The sequence below is a fragment of the Hemicordylus capensis genome, chromosome 7 (genome assembly GCF_027244095.1).
Source record: "Hemicordylus capensis ecotype Gifberg chromosome 7, rHemCap1.1.pri, whole genome shotgun sequence".
Taxonomy (NCBI): domain Eukaryota; kingdom Metazoa; phylum Chordata; class Lepidosauria; order Squamata; family Cordylidae; genus Hemicordylus; species Hemicordylus capensis.
In genome coordinates this window covers 19,686,436-19,704,323 of record NC_069663.1, presented here as the reverse complement: position 1 = coordinate 19,704,323, position 17,888 = coordinate 19,686,436, and the positions used below count along the sequence as shown (strand labels likewise).

The 17,888-nt window shown below is 48.0% G+C and overlaps 1 protein-coding gene across 3 annotated transcripts in view; it reads left to right on the top strand.

The window, feature by feature from the left end:
- Positions 1-17,888, top strand: part of LOC128332446 (IgGFc-binding protein-like) — a 32,843-nt gene that overhangs the window by 3,754 nt on the left and 11,201 nt on the right. For all 3 annotated transcript variants that reach the window (XM_053266723.1, XM_053266722.1, XM_053266721.1), the window contains exons 3-12: positions 975-2,198; positions 2,686-3,026; positions 4,047-4,620; positions 5,237-5,838; positions 7,070-7,634; positions 8,104-8,777; positions 9,877-10,456; positions 12,458-12,657; positions 14,037-14,178; positions 15,168-16,397. In XM_053266723.1, coding sequence (XP_053122698.1) covers positions 975-2,198; positions 2,686-3,026; positions 4,047-4,620; positions 5,237-5,838; positions 7,070-7,634; positions 8,104-8,777; positions 9,877-10,456; positions 12,458-12,657; positions 14,037-14,178; positions 15,168-16,397 — 6,132 coding nt within the window. The remainder of the gene's footprint in view (positions 1-974; positions 2,199-2,685; positions 3,027-4,046; positions 4,621-5,236; positions 5,839-7,069; positions 7,635-8,103; positions 8,778-9,876; positions 10,457-12,457; positions 12,658-14,036; positions 14,179-15,167; positions 16,398-17,888) is intronic.

Below are 17,888 nucleotides of genomic sequence, written 5' to 3'. Positions count from 1 at the left end.
GAATTAGATGTGTACATAAATTCAGACAAAGATCCATATTAATATACAGTATGGACCAATATTAACTCATTGTGATGGGAAGACCAACAGTAGATGAAACTCAGCCTCCAATTCAAGGGGCCATCTCAAGTCTGGAGTTTACACCCAAAGGTCAGACAGTCAAAGAGGTGAGGGTGAAAGATGCATTTCACAAATTGCTTTGAATTAACTGGCCACTGAAGCAAATGAGGAGAGAAAAATTATGAGTAGGATTGAGAACATCCACCGGATTTTCTCTCATTCAAGCAGCAATAATGGACATTTGGAATAAGATTGGAAGTTTACTGGTGCCGAGTACTTCTCCTTCAGCATCTATGAGTATCAGTGCATGAAGAGAGAAGGGTTTTTAAAGACATGGAGGGAGGGCACCATAGGAATATAGTAAGCTGCCTTTTAACGCTGAGTCAGACCACTGGTCCATCTAGTTCAGTAAAATCTACACAGATCGGCAGTGGCTTCTCCAAGGTTGCAGGCAGAAGTCTCTCTCAGCCCTATCTTGGAGATGCCAGGGAGGGAACTTGGCACCTTCTGCATGAAAGCATATAGACACTCTTCCCAAAGTGGCCCCATCCCCTAAGGGGAATATCTTACAAGCCACGGAAGACCCTGCTTAGCAAAGGGGACAGTTAGTGCTTCCTACCACAAGACTAGCTCTTCTCCCCAGTGCTGATCATATTCAGAATGGCTCCAAACAGGGGCTTCTTTTCCTTTTCATCAGCACTTGCAAATCAAATATGGCCTTCATCAGATGAGAAGATTCAATATTCTTAGAGCTTGAACACTACTCAATTCATAGACAGTATTCCAGTCCAGTAAGACTCCATTCCAAAAGTCAAGTATTCCAGACAGTCGACAGTATCCCAAATTGTGTCTGCCCATATTATTAACATTATGATCTTTGACTTTTTCAAGTAATTCCTTCTCATCTCCTTCAGGCCCTTGTGGAGCAGATCCCAGAGGGAAGGAATTTGTCACAGCCTTTCTGCAGAACTACTGGCAAGAAGTACCCAATGCAGACTTCAGGCTGCTCATCACTGGGTACCATCCTGCAACGTCTGTCACAGTGATAGTGAACAACTCTACGTTTCAGAGAGCTACCATCAATGCAGGACAGACAGTGTCTGTTCATCTCCCAGGCTTCGTAGAGATGTTGGGGACCAACACCTTTGATAAGACTATGTTGATCCAAGCTGACAAAGACATCTCAGTCTTCTCCTATAACTACAAGAATTATTCAAGTGCTGCCACAGTCGTATATCCAGTCCAACAGCTGGGCTTGTTGTATTACGTGGTCACTCCGGTGGGTGACACGTCAAACACTTTCAAGGAATTTGCTGTGGTGGCCCATGAAGACCCCACTATAGTTGACATTCATCTGAAAGGGGCTGTGAGATTCAAAAGGCGGGATTATCCTGCAGGTAGCAGGCTTGTTGTTGACCTCGAACCCTTCCAAACAATCCAGCTGCAAAGCTCGGATGATTTATCTGGCACCAGGGTTGAATCAAGTGGGCCTGTGGCTGTCTTGAGTGGGCACAGCTGCGCTAAACAAAACACACAGTGCGACCATGTTGTTGAACAGCTCCTGCCTGTTTCCAGCTGGGGTACCACGTTCATTGTCCCCCCACTGTCCATCCAAAGTAGTTCTGATGTGGTGTATGTTGTCACCTCCCAGAGCACTTTAATCAGATACCAAGTTGGGCCGACACAAAACTCCCGTAATACAAATGCAGGACAGGTGATCCAGATTGAGGTAAAACGCCCTCACCCTCTTTATATCTCTGCTGATGCTGGAATCCAGGTTCTTTTCTTCTTCACTGGTGCTAAAACAGGAGTAGGGATCTATGACCCCTTCCTCATCAATATCCCAGCCTTGACAAGCTATTGCACATCCTACCACATCGATGGGATTAGGAAGTCTGATAATTATGCTGTCGTCATAACCAAAAGCACAGAATCCAATGGAATCACCTTCAAGAGGAAGGCCGTGGGAAACATCCAATGGAGAGTCATCCCAGGCACAGAATATTCCTGGGCTGAACATAGACTGGGCAGAGAAGATCGTGCCCTCTCCCTGGAGCATCCCAGCACACCCTTTGGACTCTACATCTTTGGAGTTTCATACATGGAGGGCTATGGTTATTCTTCCCTTTGCCCTTCCAGTAAGTATTCTCATATATATGCATAATACTGGTGCTTCCTTGTTCTGAATGGGTAATTGGACTGCAGTCTAAAGGTCATGTGGACACATATGCCAGTTCTAGAATCTCACTGGGTGACTACTGGAATGTAAAAGGAATCTTTCCATTTTCCATCTCTGCCTATGGCTGCTGCCATTACCAATATTCTGCACTGACTAACACAGGGGTTATCAGTCTTTCCTCTTGTTGCCTGCCCCGCATTTCCCCTACCTCCCAGGTCTATCCCCAGTCCCTTGTCTGCCTCAGTACTGTTTACTCTGACTGGCAGTAACTCTCCAGGGTTCCAGATGAATATTTTCCAGTCTTACCTGGAGATGCCATGGATTGCACCTGGATCCAACTGCATGCAGATGCACTGCCATGGAGCGATGACCTCATCTCCCTAACATCGTGAGCACTGATTTCCAATTGGTCTTACTCCACTTACATTGCAATTGCTCTGTTCTAGGCCAACCAGTGTCTTCATGCAGCTCAATGAAATGTGGAAGTAAGGAGCAGTGTGAGATCTTAAGAGGTCAGCCGATGTGTGTACCAAAATCTGGATCCATCTGCAGGGCTTATGGAGACCCTCATTATCACACCTTCGACGGAAAGCACTTTGACTTCATGGGCACCTGCACCTATACCATTGCCAAGACTTGCAGTCTAGATCCGACTCTTCCTTTCTTCAGCGTTGAGGCCAAGAACGAGAACAGGGGCAATGCTCATGGTTCTTACGTTGGTTCTGTGACAGTCAGAGTCTATGACACCATCATTGCGATGGCCAGAAATGAGATTGGACTTGTGAGGGTAAGTCTGAAAGACAAACATGCTTTTCTCTTGCTTTCCAGGCCTCCTATTACTTTAAATCCCTTTCTCACAATTGTTACATCCCCGCGAACTGAGCGAAGTGGCACCTTTCTAAACTGGCGATTCTCTTTATTGAGCAGGAGGAGAGCAACTGGCTCTATCCAACCCCAGCACAGCATCTCTCCAGTGGCTGTGGCTGGTGTCTATCTTAGGTTTCTTTTAAGATTGTGAGCCCTTTGGGGAACAGGAGGCCATCTTTTTTAAAAAATATTTATTTATTTCTCTATGTAAACTGCTTTGGGAACTTTTGTTGAAAAGCAATATATAAAAATTCGTGGTATGAACACAGGACACTGTCTTATACTGAGTCAGACCATTGGTCTATCTAGCTCAGTATTGTCTTCAAAGACTGGCAGCGGCTTCTCCAAGGTTGCAGGCAGGAGTCTCTCTCTCAGCCCTGTCTTGAAGATGCTGCCAGGGAAGGAACTTGGAACCTAGATGCTCTTCCCAGAGCAGCTCCATCCCCTGAGGGGAATCTCTTACAGTGCTCACACATATAGTTTCCCATTAATCTGCAACCAAGGCAGACCCTGCTTAGCTAAGGGGACAAGTCATTCTTGCTACCACAAGACCAGCTCTCCTCTGGTCTTGTGGTAGCAAACATTCCTACTCTAAATTCATCTTATTTAGCAGAACATCAACTAACATTCTCCTTATTCCATTGGTGACCACCTAATGGCGCAGTGAGGAAATGACCTGACTAGGAAGCCAGAGGTTGCCGGTTCGAATCCCTGCTGGTATGTTTCCCAGACTATGGGGAACTCCTCTATCGGGCAGCAGCGATATAGGAAGATGCTGAAAGGCATCATCTCAGACTGTGTGGGAGATGGCAATGGCAAATCCCTCCTGTATTCTACCAAAGGCAACCACGGGGCTCTGTGGTCGCCATGAGTCTCCACTGACTTGACGGCACACTTTGTCTTTACCTATTCCATTGGTTGTATTTGACTTCTCGTGCAGGTGAATTACCAGCAGTCCCAGCTGCCCATCTCCCTGCAGGAGGGGAAACTGAGGCTCTACCAGAGTGGGAGCTCTGTCCATATTGAGACGGACTTCTCACTGAGAGTCTCCTACAACTGGGACAGCAACCTGGCGGTGAAGATCTCCAGCAGATTTTCAGAGAGCCTCTGCGGCTTTTGTGGCGACTACAATGAAGACCCAGATGATGACTTTACCATGCCTGATGGGAGCTTGGCCTCCAATCCTGTGGAGTTTGGGAGAAGCTGGAAGGTGAAGGATGGCCATGAGCTCTGCTGGGATGATTGCAATGGGGAATGCCAAAGCTACACCCCCGAGAAAGCCAAGAAGTATAAAGCTGAGCCATTCTGTGGCTGGATCAACAAAGGGGGAGACGGCCCGTTCAGCCAGTGCCATGCCGTGATTGACCCTCAGCCCTTTCTAGATGACTGCGTCTTTGATGTCAGCTTGAATGATGGCCTCAAGAATGTGCTGTGTGATGCACTGAAGAACTATGCAGATGCCTGCCAGGGAGAAGGAGCTGCTATTTCAGACTGGAGGACACCCACTGGCTGCTGTGAGTATCCCTGTGTGTGTTGAAAAGAAGAATGGATTCAGAACTAAGGGAAGCAGGTTTTACTTCCTTCATGGAAATGTTTTCTGATGTGGAACATCCCCAGATATATCTATAGGGTATAGCCAGAACAGTTCCTCTTTCTGCAGTGGAAGAACAGAAAACAGAAATGGCGTCTTAAGAAAATAATGTCTCCCACAGTCAAGTTTCTAGTCCTCTCTGATGTAGAGAACAATAGAAAGTGACTTCAGAATGACAGGATGATGGCAAAGAGAACCATTGGGCACTATATGACCCATTTTTATAGCATATTTAGTTTGCAAGGGCAAATGAAAGATTTGTTGTAAACCACCCAGAGACTTGCGTTTTGGGCGGTATACAAATATGTTAAATAAATAGACAGATAAATAAATAGTAATTTCATCCTGCTTGACCTTGCAGGAATCCTGTGCAATCCACAATCAGTTGTAGCTGAGGAGGATGGGAGTTGTAGTTTAGGAACATCTGGAGTACTACAGGTTGGGAACCCCTCTCCTAGTGAAATCTGGTAAAATATATTTTGCATAGGAATTCCAGGTAATGTAATCTTGTAGTGCTGACTCTCTTGTCTCTTTGACAGACCTACCCTGCCCTGAGAACAGCCAGTACAAGGCCTGTGGACCTCCATGTCCTGCCACCTGCAACGGCGAAGCTGGTCCCACGAACTGTTCCTCATTGCCTTGTGTGGAGACCTGCCAGTGCAGTGAGGGCTTTGTGCTGAATGCTGGGAAGTGCATCCCCTCAACGTCCTGTGGGTGTATCTTTGAGGGGAAACTCTTCTCCCCTGGTGAGCAGTTCTGGGGAGACGACAGCTGCACGAGACGCTGCACTTGTGACCGGGAGACGAAGCGAGTGGCCTGCCAAGCGGCGAGATGCAGGAGTGGGGAGCAATGCAAGGTGCAGGACGGCCTCCAGAACTGCTACCCCGCCAGTTTCACCAGCTGCTCGGCTTCAGGGGGCCTCCACTACCTCAGCTTTGATGGCAAACGGTTCAACTTCCAGAGCAACTGTGTGTATCGGTTCACTGGGCTGCGTGAGAAGAGAAATGACCTGGAGGATTTCCTGGTGCTTGTCCAGAATGACCATCAAGGCAGCCAGTCGGTGCCTTTTCTCCAGAGGGTGGAGATCAGCGTTTATGGCACAGCCATTGTGATGAGCAGAGAACAGCCTGGAAAGGTTCTGGTGAGTTTTATCAGGTGTTCTTTGCTCTTTGAAGGCTGGTCCTTTTCCCTATTCGGGTGTGCAATCAGTTCCTTCTCACAGAGGCCATTTGTGCTTGCTCGGTGGCCGCCATTTTGGCTGCCGCTCCATTTTATGAAGGCCCGAACGGACCAAAAAATGGGCAGAAAAGGCCCGAGGGGGCATTTTGAAGGCCAGTGGTGGGAGGGGGAAACTTCGCAGACACACACACACACACCCCGCCGCCTCAAAGACCAGTTTTAAGATAATTTTTTAAAAAAACCCTTCAAAAATTCAGCAACCCCCCCGGACTGAACTGAACTAGGAGGCGGAGTTTGGAGGGGTGCCGGACCAAACTTGCCCAGTTGGGTTCGAGTCCAGTTCAGACTCAAAACGAGCTAGGCCAGCCGGTTCCGTGCACACCCCTAGTCCTATGTCCATTTTTCAATGTTTTTGAAAATTTCAAAACTGATCATACACATCTCTGTTTTTGGCCCTTGATTGTTAAAGGAAAATTCATTAACCTGGCTTCAAGCACTGCTTTCCCCATAATCCACCTTCGGAAGTCACGGGAAGCCTGAGTCAAACCGACCTCAGGTTGGCCCTCCATGATGGAATAATCGGAACTGTGGATTCCGGACCCAGCCACGGTTCCGATTCCTCCTCCAAATCGCTGATGGAACTCTCAGCTGCAAGTAAGTTACACTTACAAAAGTGAGGGTCCAGAGGTCCCTTCGTGATGCCGGTTTGGGACACTTTAGTGAGGAAGCTCCTCCCACCTCTTAAACCCTATTGGCTGGCATGGCTTTCCTTCAAGGGTCAGAGGAAGCCCGCGCAGCCAGTTCGGCCTCCTTTGTGGTCTCCCATACTGCAGCTTGTGATAGTCTGGAAGAGCACTGGGGGATTGGCAGTTTATCCAAAATCCATTGGACCCACAGTTTAAGATGTGTCCGAAGGTGACCATTGGTTCCAGAGTATGAGAGAAATGAAGGAGGTAAGACCAAGTGTGCCAGCTTGAGCATCACAGAGAATCCATAACAGATTGTATTTATGTATGAATTTATGTTTATATGTATGTATCTGAACATTTTAGGAAAGCACACAGTACATATAAGAAAAAATGAGTTGGATATATTCAAAATGATATTGTGTGAGGTTGTTGAACTTTGTGCTCTGGGGATGTTACAATAGCACTTCTGAATTTCCCTTTTTTCCTTTGTCGAATGGGTCCTAGGTGAATGGCTTGCTGAACAACCTGCCCTACAGGAGCAGAAACAATGACTTTTCCATGTACAGGAGAGGGCAAACGGTGGTGCTCCAGACTGACTTCTACCTGACAGTCACCTTTGACTGGCAAAACCTGGTTGCTGTGTCTGTGCCCAGCACTTATGCCGGGGCCCTTTCTGGTCTCTGTGGGAACTTCAATGGCAACCCAGAAGATGACATGACCACGAGAGATGGCCATGTGGCTCCAGATCCAACAGCTTTTGGTCAGAGCTGGAAAGTGAGAGAGGTACCAGGCTGCAGAGAGGTTGACTTAGAAGAGTGTGTGGGCCTAGCAGCCATTAAGCGACGCCAACGGAGTCTTGTCAAGGAGTGCGGGCTCATCGCCAACAAGTTCGGTCCTTTCCGAGATTGTCACAGCAAAGTTAATCCAGAGGGATACTTCCAAGATTGTGTGTATGATTACTGCTTATACCACCAGAAAACTGTGATGTGTCCGGTTATTGCCAGCTATGCAGCAGCCTGCCAGGCAGCCGGGGCCACCCTCCATGCTTGGAGAACTGGCCTTTCTTGCAGTAAGTACCCTCAAAACAAACATTCTAGGAATCTGCCTTATACTGAGTCAGACCATTGGTCCATCTAGTTCAGTATTGCCTACACAGGCTGGCAGTGGCTTTTACAAGGTTGCAGGCAGGAGTCCGATGCGAAGCGCTTCGACGTCGAACAGTTCGTGACACCCCTATAGAGCGCCTGTTTTGCATGCAGAAGGTCTCAGGTTCAATCCCTGGCATCTCCAGGTAGGGCTGGGAAAAGACATCTGCCTGAAACCTTGGAGAGCTACTGCCAGTCAGTCTTGAGCTTGATAGACCCAATGGTGTAACTCGGTTTAAGGTAGCTTCTTACAGGAGAATGCAGACTGGCTCTTAGCCTGAAAGCAAACTTCAAGTGCTTGGTGCCATTCTTATGGCATGTCACTCTGGCTCTTTCCCCCTATTTATGCCCCTCCACCCTGCCACTCATGCTCCTCTTGTTTCTTATTGGCAGGTCCTTCTTGTGCTGAAAACAGCCACTACGAGCGGTGCACCATGGACTGTGCCCAGACCTGTAGCAGCATCTATATTCCAGTCCCCTGCCCGGACAGGTGCCAGGAAGGCTGTGTCTGTGACGAGGACTTTGTGCAGAGTGGCGATCAGTGCGTCCCCATGTCCCAGTGTGGCTGCTACCATCAGGGCCGCTACTACATGGCTGGAGAGACTTTCCACCCAACATGTCAGGAGCGCTGCGTGTGTCAGGGTGGTGGGACTCTGCAATGCCAAGCCTTCTCCTGTGGCCCCAATGAGGAGTGCAAGTTGTCAGGGGGCATCCAGAAATGCCACCCCATAGACAGCACCACATTGCCACAGCATCACATATCGACAGCGCCACCCACCACGACAGCGCCACCCGTCGCGACAGCGCCACCCACCGACAGTGCCACATGCTCCGTTTCTGGGGGCACTCACTATCTCTCATTCGATGGGCTGCCCTTTGACTTCCATGGCACCTGCCTATACACTCTGGTGAAGAGCAGCACAGAAAACCAGAACCTGATCCCCTTTACTGTCAATGTGGAGAATGGCCAATGGGGGATTGGGAAGGCCTTGGTTCCCAAGGTGGTCTCTGTCAACGTCTATGGCATCACACTCACGTTACTGCGGGACAAGCAGGGGCAAGTGAAGGTGAGTCCATACGTCAAGCTGGCAGAGATCTTTCCCTCTGCATCCATTCCTTGCTGTATAAAGACTTTGTTCTGGTCCCTCCATTCAGCTGGGAGGGCAGCACAAGAGCAGAGTGTAGGAGCCCCTCCCCATGGCCACAGGGAGAGCCTTCAGTGTGGATCAGCTCCTCTACAAGAGCACCTCCTCAGGCCCAATTTGCATGATCCTCCTTCTGCTTCCTAAAAGGGAACCTAGGAAGCTGCCATATACACTCTCAGACCACTGGTCTATCTAGCTCAGTATTGTCATCACAGACTGGCAGCGGATTCTCCAAGGTTGCAGGCAGGAATCTCTCTCAGCCCTATCTTGGAAAAGCCAGGGAGAGAACTTGGAACCTTCTGCTCTTTCCAGAGTGGCTCCATCCCCTGAGGGGAATCTCTTACAGTGCTCACACTTCTCGTCTCCCTTTCATACTCAACCAGGGCGGACCCTGCTTAGCTAAGGCAACAAGTCATGCTTGCTACCACAAGACCAGCTCTCCTCCCACATCAGTAACTAGGGTTGCCAACTCTGACTGAAGCTATGCTTGAGGTCTACATACTATTTCCAAGAATTTAAATGATAACCTTTTTTGCTCACCACCATGTTCCTTCTTTTATTTTATCTTTCCCTCTTCTCTGACTGGTATAATGGTGCCACAGCTCCACTAGGCAATGTATTGAAAACGATTCCCAGACTTTTACTTTTAACTTCAGAAGTCTACCTAACAATACTGTGTTATGTGATAAATGATAACTAAATTGTATATTGTACGTTGCATGCTCTTAAAGTGGCAGATCAATGTTTTGGGTTAAGATGTGGATCAACAGTGCCTATATGTTTTAATCTCCCCCTTCCCCCCTTCCTCAGATTCAAAATTTCTAGTAAATATTGGATCTATAACTGATGCTGCAGAAAATTGTAATTGAGGTCAGTTATCCAGTATGAGTTTGATACGATTGGGTTTCCCATTATTGGAAAACTAGGATAAAATATTACTCTTTTGCGTGTTTATGGCCATCAACCCACTCTTCTTGGCAAGGTAACCCTACTCAACAGGGAAATGCTTTTCTCCCTGCAGGTGAATGGTCTGTTCCAACCCCTCCCTGCAACCCTTTCTGGAGGACTGCTCCGAGCCTATCAACATGGCACTAAAGTCCTGGTCCAGACGGACTTTGGCCTCATTGTGAGCTATGACCTGGTTTACCGCGTGACGGTCACTGTCCCAGGCAGCTACCAGGGCCAGATGGGTGGCTTGTGTGGGAACTACAATGGCCAGAAGGATGACGAATTCCAGCTCCCTGATGGCAGGCTGGTCTCTGATGCCACTGTATTCGGTGCTGTCTGGAAAGTTTCAGCCCCTGGGGCAGAAGGATCCTGTGTGGATGGGTGTCCTGGCAATGAGTGCCCAGTCTGCGGAGCCGGGATGGAGAGCATTTACAAACGACGCAACTACTGTGGGATCCTCATCGCAGCTGATGGCCCCTTCAGTGCTTGCCATAGCACTGTAGACCCCAACCTGTATCTCAACAACTGCATCTACGACCTATGCCTGGGCAAAGGGGACAGAAAGGTCATGTGCAACAGTATCCAGAGCTACATGTCTGCCTGCCAAGAGGCCAGGGTCTCTGTCCAGCTTTGGAGGAGTCCATCTTTCTGCCGTGAGTATTAGTGAGCACTGGGAGATGTGTAACTGAAGAGATCCAATGGGAGCAGCATTTCAGTTGACTTCCCATTATCCCAGGGAACAATCTGTTATGAGGGTTTTCACGACCTTAAATGGTTTGAGGTCTGGAGATGTGTGCAGATTTCTGTTCTTCAGTGACAAGTTCCAACCATGGTGGATCTATGTTTGAATCAGAGGGAGTAGTCTGGAGGTGAGGTGAGCTAGGAGGCTGGCAGGTGGCCCATTTGGTGTGCAGGGACAAACTCATTTCATTTTAAAATGCTTCTGTATCAATTTCACTTCTCTACCGCCCATCCAAAAGTGGCTCAGAGTGGTTCAAAAAATAAAATGATTTAAGCTATTAACATAAAATAAAAGCATTTAAAATATTAACATAAAACCCTTTTAAAAACCCGTGGGTAGGTTTCATGGGGAGGACGCCTGGTGGCTGGATCTCAGGGTTGCCACCTGCCTGTGACAGGATGCCCTCAGAGCATGCAGGGTCCTGGTAGGGATGTGCGAATCAGCTCAAGGTCGAGCCAGTTCACCATCACACTGGGCCGGTTTGAAGGCTCACCTTCGGGCCAGACAGGGACCAGTTCAGTTCGACCTCGAGCCGAATCCCCCCAGGCCAGGTCGGAGCCAATTTTGGGGTTCTAAGGTTTGTTTGTTTGTTTGTTTGTTTGTTGCATTTCTATACCACCTATAACCTTAGAGCCCCCAAACCAGCTTGAATTCGAATTGACCTGTGGGTCTGATCCTTTCCTCCATCTCCCCACCCTTCCTGCCATGCCAAGCCTGGGCAGAACCTCCTCACATGTGCGTGTGGCATCTCCTGGACCACATCCTTGCCAGGCACCCGGCAAGGCCCCACTGTGTCTCCCTGTCTTGTCTGCACTGGTGGCTCCTTCCGACTCAGGCCAGCTGGATATTGTGCTGCAATTGTGTGTGTGTTGCACTGCCGAGCCTGTTGCTACTCTCCCTGCTCCCAGGAAACGGGCCCTTGGAGTCAGTGGGGTCTACCCCCACAACCCTTTAAAACCTCTTACATATTATTAAAGGCCAAGCAGAAGAGGTGGGACTTGTTGGCTCTCTTGAAGGACTCCAGGGATGATCAACCTCTTATTTCCATGGGGAGCACATCCCACCAGTCAGGGAGCTCTATCTGTATCCGATGGCTATCCAATGCTAGATGGATAGCCATCAGATGTCTGCATTATATAGATAGCCATCCGATGCACCTGCATGGGAGTTGCAACTCCCAGGTTATGGGAGTTGTAGTTCAGCAGCAGTTGAGATACATCAGCGGTAGGCAACCTTGGTATTCCAATTGCCAAGGTGACTGAGGTGCATCCTTGCCTTCATGAAAATACAGAGCTCTCATGAGATACTGTGAGATTTCCTCCTGGGTATGTGGCCCTGTGTGGCGGTTGGGGGTGGGGAGCTGAGAAGAAGTCAGCCCTAAGTCCAGCTCCGGTAGATAGAAGAATGATAACTTGAAAAGAAGTGTACTGAGGATGATGAGCCTATTCTTCCTCTTCTGAGGTCTCCAGAGTTTGTAGGGTAGGGAGTGTGGGTTGCCCATTGGTGTTGGCCCCAACTGATGATTCCCAGTGGCCACACTGACTCTAAAATGTTAGGGATGGAGCAGGCAAATTTTATTTCTCCTTGTTGTGATTTCTCTAAATTCCCTGCTTCAGCTAGTAAATAAAGTATCGGTAATACTGGGAGAGTTGAGAAAAAAACTATTCAAATGAGAAATCATTTGAGCCAGAAAAAAATCCTTAAAAATCTCAGCCTTAAAAAAAATTTACATTGTCCTTTCTTCCAAGACTTAGCATTTATAAAACAACAGTATTAATGATTTGTTCCTTCAGCAGTCTATCTGTTTGTCTTCACTGTGAACCTGTACCCAAGTTCACCTCCTTTTCATTCCTTCTCCTCTTGAGTAGCACTGGGAACCTTTTCATCTAAAATATACACTCTTCACATTCAGATCTGAGCTGCCCAGCCAACAGCCGCTATGAGATCTGTGCTGATCTCTGCTCCACCAGCTGTGCCAACATCACAGACCCCAGAAGATGTCCAGAGACCTGTGTAGAGGGCTGCGAGTGTAATGATGGCTTCTTCTTTGATGGTCTTGGTTGTGTTACCATGGAAAGCTGTGGATTTGTCAAGAATGGGCGCTACTACAAGGTAGCTGGTCTTCTGAAGCTTATTCTCCCATTCCCCATTTGTGGTGGTCAATACTGATATTAAGGATCAGGTCTTTTGTTTGTTCTTATTTTATTGTCCATCCTGTCCATGCTTGCTTAGTTCCAGACACATCTCACGAGATCTTACAATCACCTCCAGCATTTCTCAGGAGTCAATTACTAGGATCCAAGTCTTTCTATCAGTTGTGAAATACTTATGACCGAATAAACTTACATCTGTCAACCTAGATCAGTGATAGTCACTGTTTTCCAAGCAGGGGACAGTTTGGCAAAACACCTTCAGTGTAAGAGCCATTCCCCACTGTGCTGACCTTCACACAGTACTGCACTTTTCTCAGTGCTGGGAGGGCCCTTTAAGATGGGGATGTGCACAAAACCATCTGGCCCAGTTCGGTTCGAATTCGAACCAGACTAGAACCGCACCGGGCCAGTTTGGCTTTGGCCCACTTCGAAACCTCCCTACCCATTTGGTTTGGTCAGGGGGGTGGGGGTGGGTTGACAAGCTTTTAATTTTTTTTTAAAACTTACCCTCTCAGGGGGGCTTCTCCAAGGTGGCGGGGTGTGTATCCACAGAGGTTCCCCCTCCCCGCTCCAGCCTTCCTTCCTTTTAAACTTGCCTGGTTCGGGCATCTTTGGCCCTTTCTGGGCCTATTCCCTGGTGCGGTGGCCCTGTTCAGTGGGGCCACCAAGCAGGGCCCTGTTCAGTGGGGCCCTGCTTGGCCGGGTCATGACCATCTGGCCTCCAAAATGGCCACTGCACCAGGGAATAGTCTGGGAAAGGGCGAAGACACCTGAACCAGGAGAGTTGTAAAGGTAGGAAGGCTAGAGTGGGGAGGGGGAACCTCCATGGACCCACCACCACCACTTAGAGAAGCCCCTCGGAGGGTGGCTTTTTGGTTTTGTTTTGTTTTTAGAAAAGGCTCACCGAACCCCCGAATGGGGGTGGGGGCAGTTCATGTTCAGGGTTGAGCCAAACCAGGGGGTGGGGTTTCGGCTCAACCCCGAACCTTCAAACTGAACCAGTTCAATATCAAACTGGTTTGGATTCAAGCCTGTTTGCACACCCCTACTTTAAGAGAGACAAAGCCTTCTGTTAAGAGCTTTGTGGGGAAAGCTTTGGGAAGAAAGGCTAGAGTCCTACCATTTTAAGGCAGTTGAGATTTTTGCAGCCAATATGTTCCAAACTGGTTTAAAGTGGTCTTTACTAACCTAACCCTGCAGATAACCCCAGAAAATACAGAATGGATCAGTTGCAAAGGCTTGCCAATCATAAATAATACCCTTTGATTGTTTGGGTAGGGTTAGGGTACCAGCTCCAATTCTATTGCTTTCTCACATTGTTTTCAAACTTCGCAACAGCCCAACGAGAAGATTCTGTTGAATGAATGCAGGGAAAGCTGCATCTTCATCCCAGGCCAAGTGGTGAACTGTGAGGCCCACAGCTGTGCCCCTAATGAGAACTGCGAGATCCAAGATGGAGTCATGGGTTGCATTAGCACAGGTAACGACTGAGATTCAGTGAAAAACACTAGTCATGTCTGCGCCAGATGCCACCTGCATTCAAAACAGGTGCTGTCCCACTGAGCTATGGCTCCATCCCTGAATGTACAACTGTAGCTCAGCATCTTGTTTCACACAGTGGCCCACCAGATGCCTCTGAGAAGCCTACAGGCACGAGGTGAGGGCATCCTCTCTCTCCTGCTCTTGCTCCCCTGCAACTGGGATTGAGAGGCATCTTGCTTCCTAGTCTGGAGATGGCCTATATCCCCCAGACTATCTCTATCTATCTATCTATCTATCTATCTATCTATCTATCTATCTATCTATCTATCCATCTGTCCATCATCTATCCATCTATCCATCCATCTACTTACTTACTTATATTTATATCCCGCTCTTCTTCTGAGGAGCTCAGAGCAGTCTACATGGTTATTTTAATTCTCACAACAACCCTGTGAGGTAGGTTAGGCTGAGAGACACATGACTGGCCCAGAGTCACCCAGTGAGTTTCATGGTTGAATAGCGATTTGTACTCGAGTCTTCCCGGTCCTAGTCCAACTAGTAGCCATTGATAGACTTGTCTTCTGTGAACCTATCTGCGCCCTTCATACAGCCATCCAGGCTGGTGGCTGTCACTACATCTTGAGGCAGAGAATTCCATAGGTTGATTTATAGGTTGATAGCTTGTGAATAGGACTTCTGATGTGCCAAAGAACAGGAAAGAAAGGCCGCTTTGAGACTTTATTTTCTTCTTTATGTTCAAAGGTGACTGGGGTGGGGTAGGGAGGAAGCACCCCCACCCCACTAGAAAAGTGGTTTGCCCTCCCACCGCCTCCACATTTCTGTTTCAGAAATTGAATATGAGGGACACAGTTCGCCCGCCTATACATGCACTTTGCTCCTTCTGTGGCCCCCACTTAATTTTTTTCCTGGTGCCAACACTGTTTATGTTGATATAGTCTTCTTCGTCTCCTTTTCTCCTCCCTTCAGGTGCCCCCACAGCTGCATCCCATCGCAAACAATTCATCACAGCTATTATGCAAAACGGGGACAGAAGACTGCAGACAGAAATCAAGCTGTTCCTCACTGCTTCCCAAAGCTCCACCATAGTTACTGTGACCATAAACAAATCAATGTACCAGAAAAGTTATTCAATTGGAGAGGGCGAGACAATATCTGTGCCAATCCCAGAAGGTGCAGAAATGATTGGGAGTAAGACATTTGATCAGTCCATTTTGATTCAGGCTGACAAAGACGTATCGGTGGTCTTGCTGCACAGGAAAGCACTCTCCACTGGAGCCACAAAGGTCTATCCCGTCCAGGAGCTCGGCACAGAGTATTATGTGGTGACCCCATCGGTGCTGCAATCAGCACGCTACTTAAAAGAGTTTGCCATCATAGCCTGGGATTCCCCCACTTCCGTTGATATTTATCTGAAAGGGGGTGTGATATTCAACAGAAAGCACTACCCTGCAGGAAGCACACTCACTGTTTCTCTTGAGGCATTCCAAGTTATCCAGCTGCAGAGTGCATACGATTTGTCCGGCACCAGAATCCAGTCCTCGGAGCCAGTGGCAGTCATGAGTGGGCATGCCAACATGAAGAACAGCCATAATCTCGACCACGTTGTGGAACAGCTACTTCCAGTCTCCAGCTGGGGCACCAAGTTCCTTGTTCCTCCCCTGTCTTTCCAAAGTGATTTCGACATCGTCTTCTTAGTGGCTGCCCAAAACACTCGTATTGATTATCGCGTGGGGCCTACACAGAATGTTCTCAGCCTGTTGGCTGGGGAAGTCAGGCAACTGGAAGCTGAGTTCCCTCAGGTGCTTTACATCTCAGCTGATGCTGGAATCCAGGTCCTTTTCTTCTACACGGGCGAAAGGATCAAGATGACCTATGACACATTCCTCATCAACATCCCAGACCTAAGAAGCTACAGTCGCTCCTACCAGGTTAATGGGATAGAAGGCTTCGACAATTTTGTCACCATCTTAGCCAAAAGCTCTGAAACCAGCAGGATAACAAAGGACAAGAGTGTTGTTATGGGCGTGCACTGGAGAGAGATCCCTGGCTCAGACTATTCATGGGGCGTATACAAGTTGGACCCAGAGGCCAGAAGCATCTTTCTGGAGCACCCTGCATCTCCCTTTGGTGTCTTGGCCTTTGGTGGCAGAGACTCTGAAGGCTATGGCTTCGTTCCACCATCTTTTTACCCACCTGGTAATTAATATGTGTATGAAATCTGGTGAAGCATAGCAAGAGCGTAGCCTGCATTCCAAGCATCGTTATATAATTCCTTCTAATGAGTTAATGAGATAGGATGCTGTGCACTTAGGGGTGTGGTTGTTAGCGGATTCTGGAGAAACGACTCAGTATCAGAAGAACTTAAGTAAGAAACTTTACTTAAAATAGGAAAAACTTAGGTGGGTAACACAAATGTATGAGATGAGAAAAGTCTGTATCCGTGTACGCGATTAAAAGCTGGTAAGAACATAAGAACAACCCTGCTGGATCGGGCCCAAGGCCAATCTAGTCCAGCATCCTGTTTCACACAGTGGCCCACCAGATGCTGCTGGAAGCCTACAGCAGGAGTTGAGGGCCTGCCCTCTCTCCTGCTGTTGCTCCCCTGCAATTGGTATTGAGAGGCATCTTACCTCTAAGGCTGGAGGTGGCCTATAGCCACCAGATTAGTAGCCATTGATAGACCTGTCCTCCATGAATCTGTCTAAGCCCCTTTAAAAGCCATCCAAGCTAGTGGCCATCACCACATCTCGTGGCAGAGAATTCCTTAGATTAATTGTGTTGTGTGAAAAGGTATTTCCTTTTGTCAGCCCTTAATTATAGGACCGACTGGTATATCGAGAGTCCATTAGTATATGAATCCCACCACCCCACCCCACTCCGCCTCCCTGCAGGTGCTCAAGGTAAACAATTACCCTTTACCTTCTGGCTAGGAATAATCTGGCTACCACTGCAGTCCCAAGAGTAGCAAGAAGAGACATTCTTCATTGGGGGAGCAGAGACAAACATTGGCAGACGAGGAGAGTTGGGGGATCAGTCACCAGAAAGGAGATTTTTGGCAAAAGGCTTTGATACGGAGGGATCGAATTATCATTTGGGAGGGCACTCCCCCTATTTGCCAACCCCGTCATTACACCCCTATATACAATATCTAATGTCTATTTCTGAAAGAGCTGGTATGTTAAGATAGTTATGGTTGCATAACCAGAGCACATGCAAGCAAGAGAGATGTACCGGAAGACCTGTGGTAACCCACAGATGTATCAGTTTCATAAAGATCTGATGAAAAATAAGCCTAAGGGGAGGAAAAAAACCCAGACTGCTCCAGTGTTACTCAAGGGAGCAGAATGTTTGCAGACATTCATTGATAGTTAACAGACAATGAGGTGGGTGGAGCTAATGGAACTCAATGCTGAGGAGGGATGGAGGAGGGCTTGATCAAAAAGAGCAGGAAATATATCAGCTTGATAAACATTCACCTCACACAGTCCAGCATCATTATCATAACTTTTTTTGAAGGCCAAACTCATATTCAGCAACTACTGATTGAAGACCTGTGGGTTCTGCCTGTCTGCATGCACCCTATTTAATTTTAAATGTCTGCTGCCTATGTCCAGGGAACTCTTGTTTTTGAATTTATTAATTGCCTTCTCTGTCATCCCAGGGTGATGCACATAGCAAAAGTTAGAG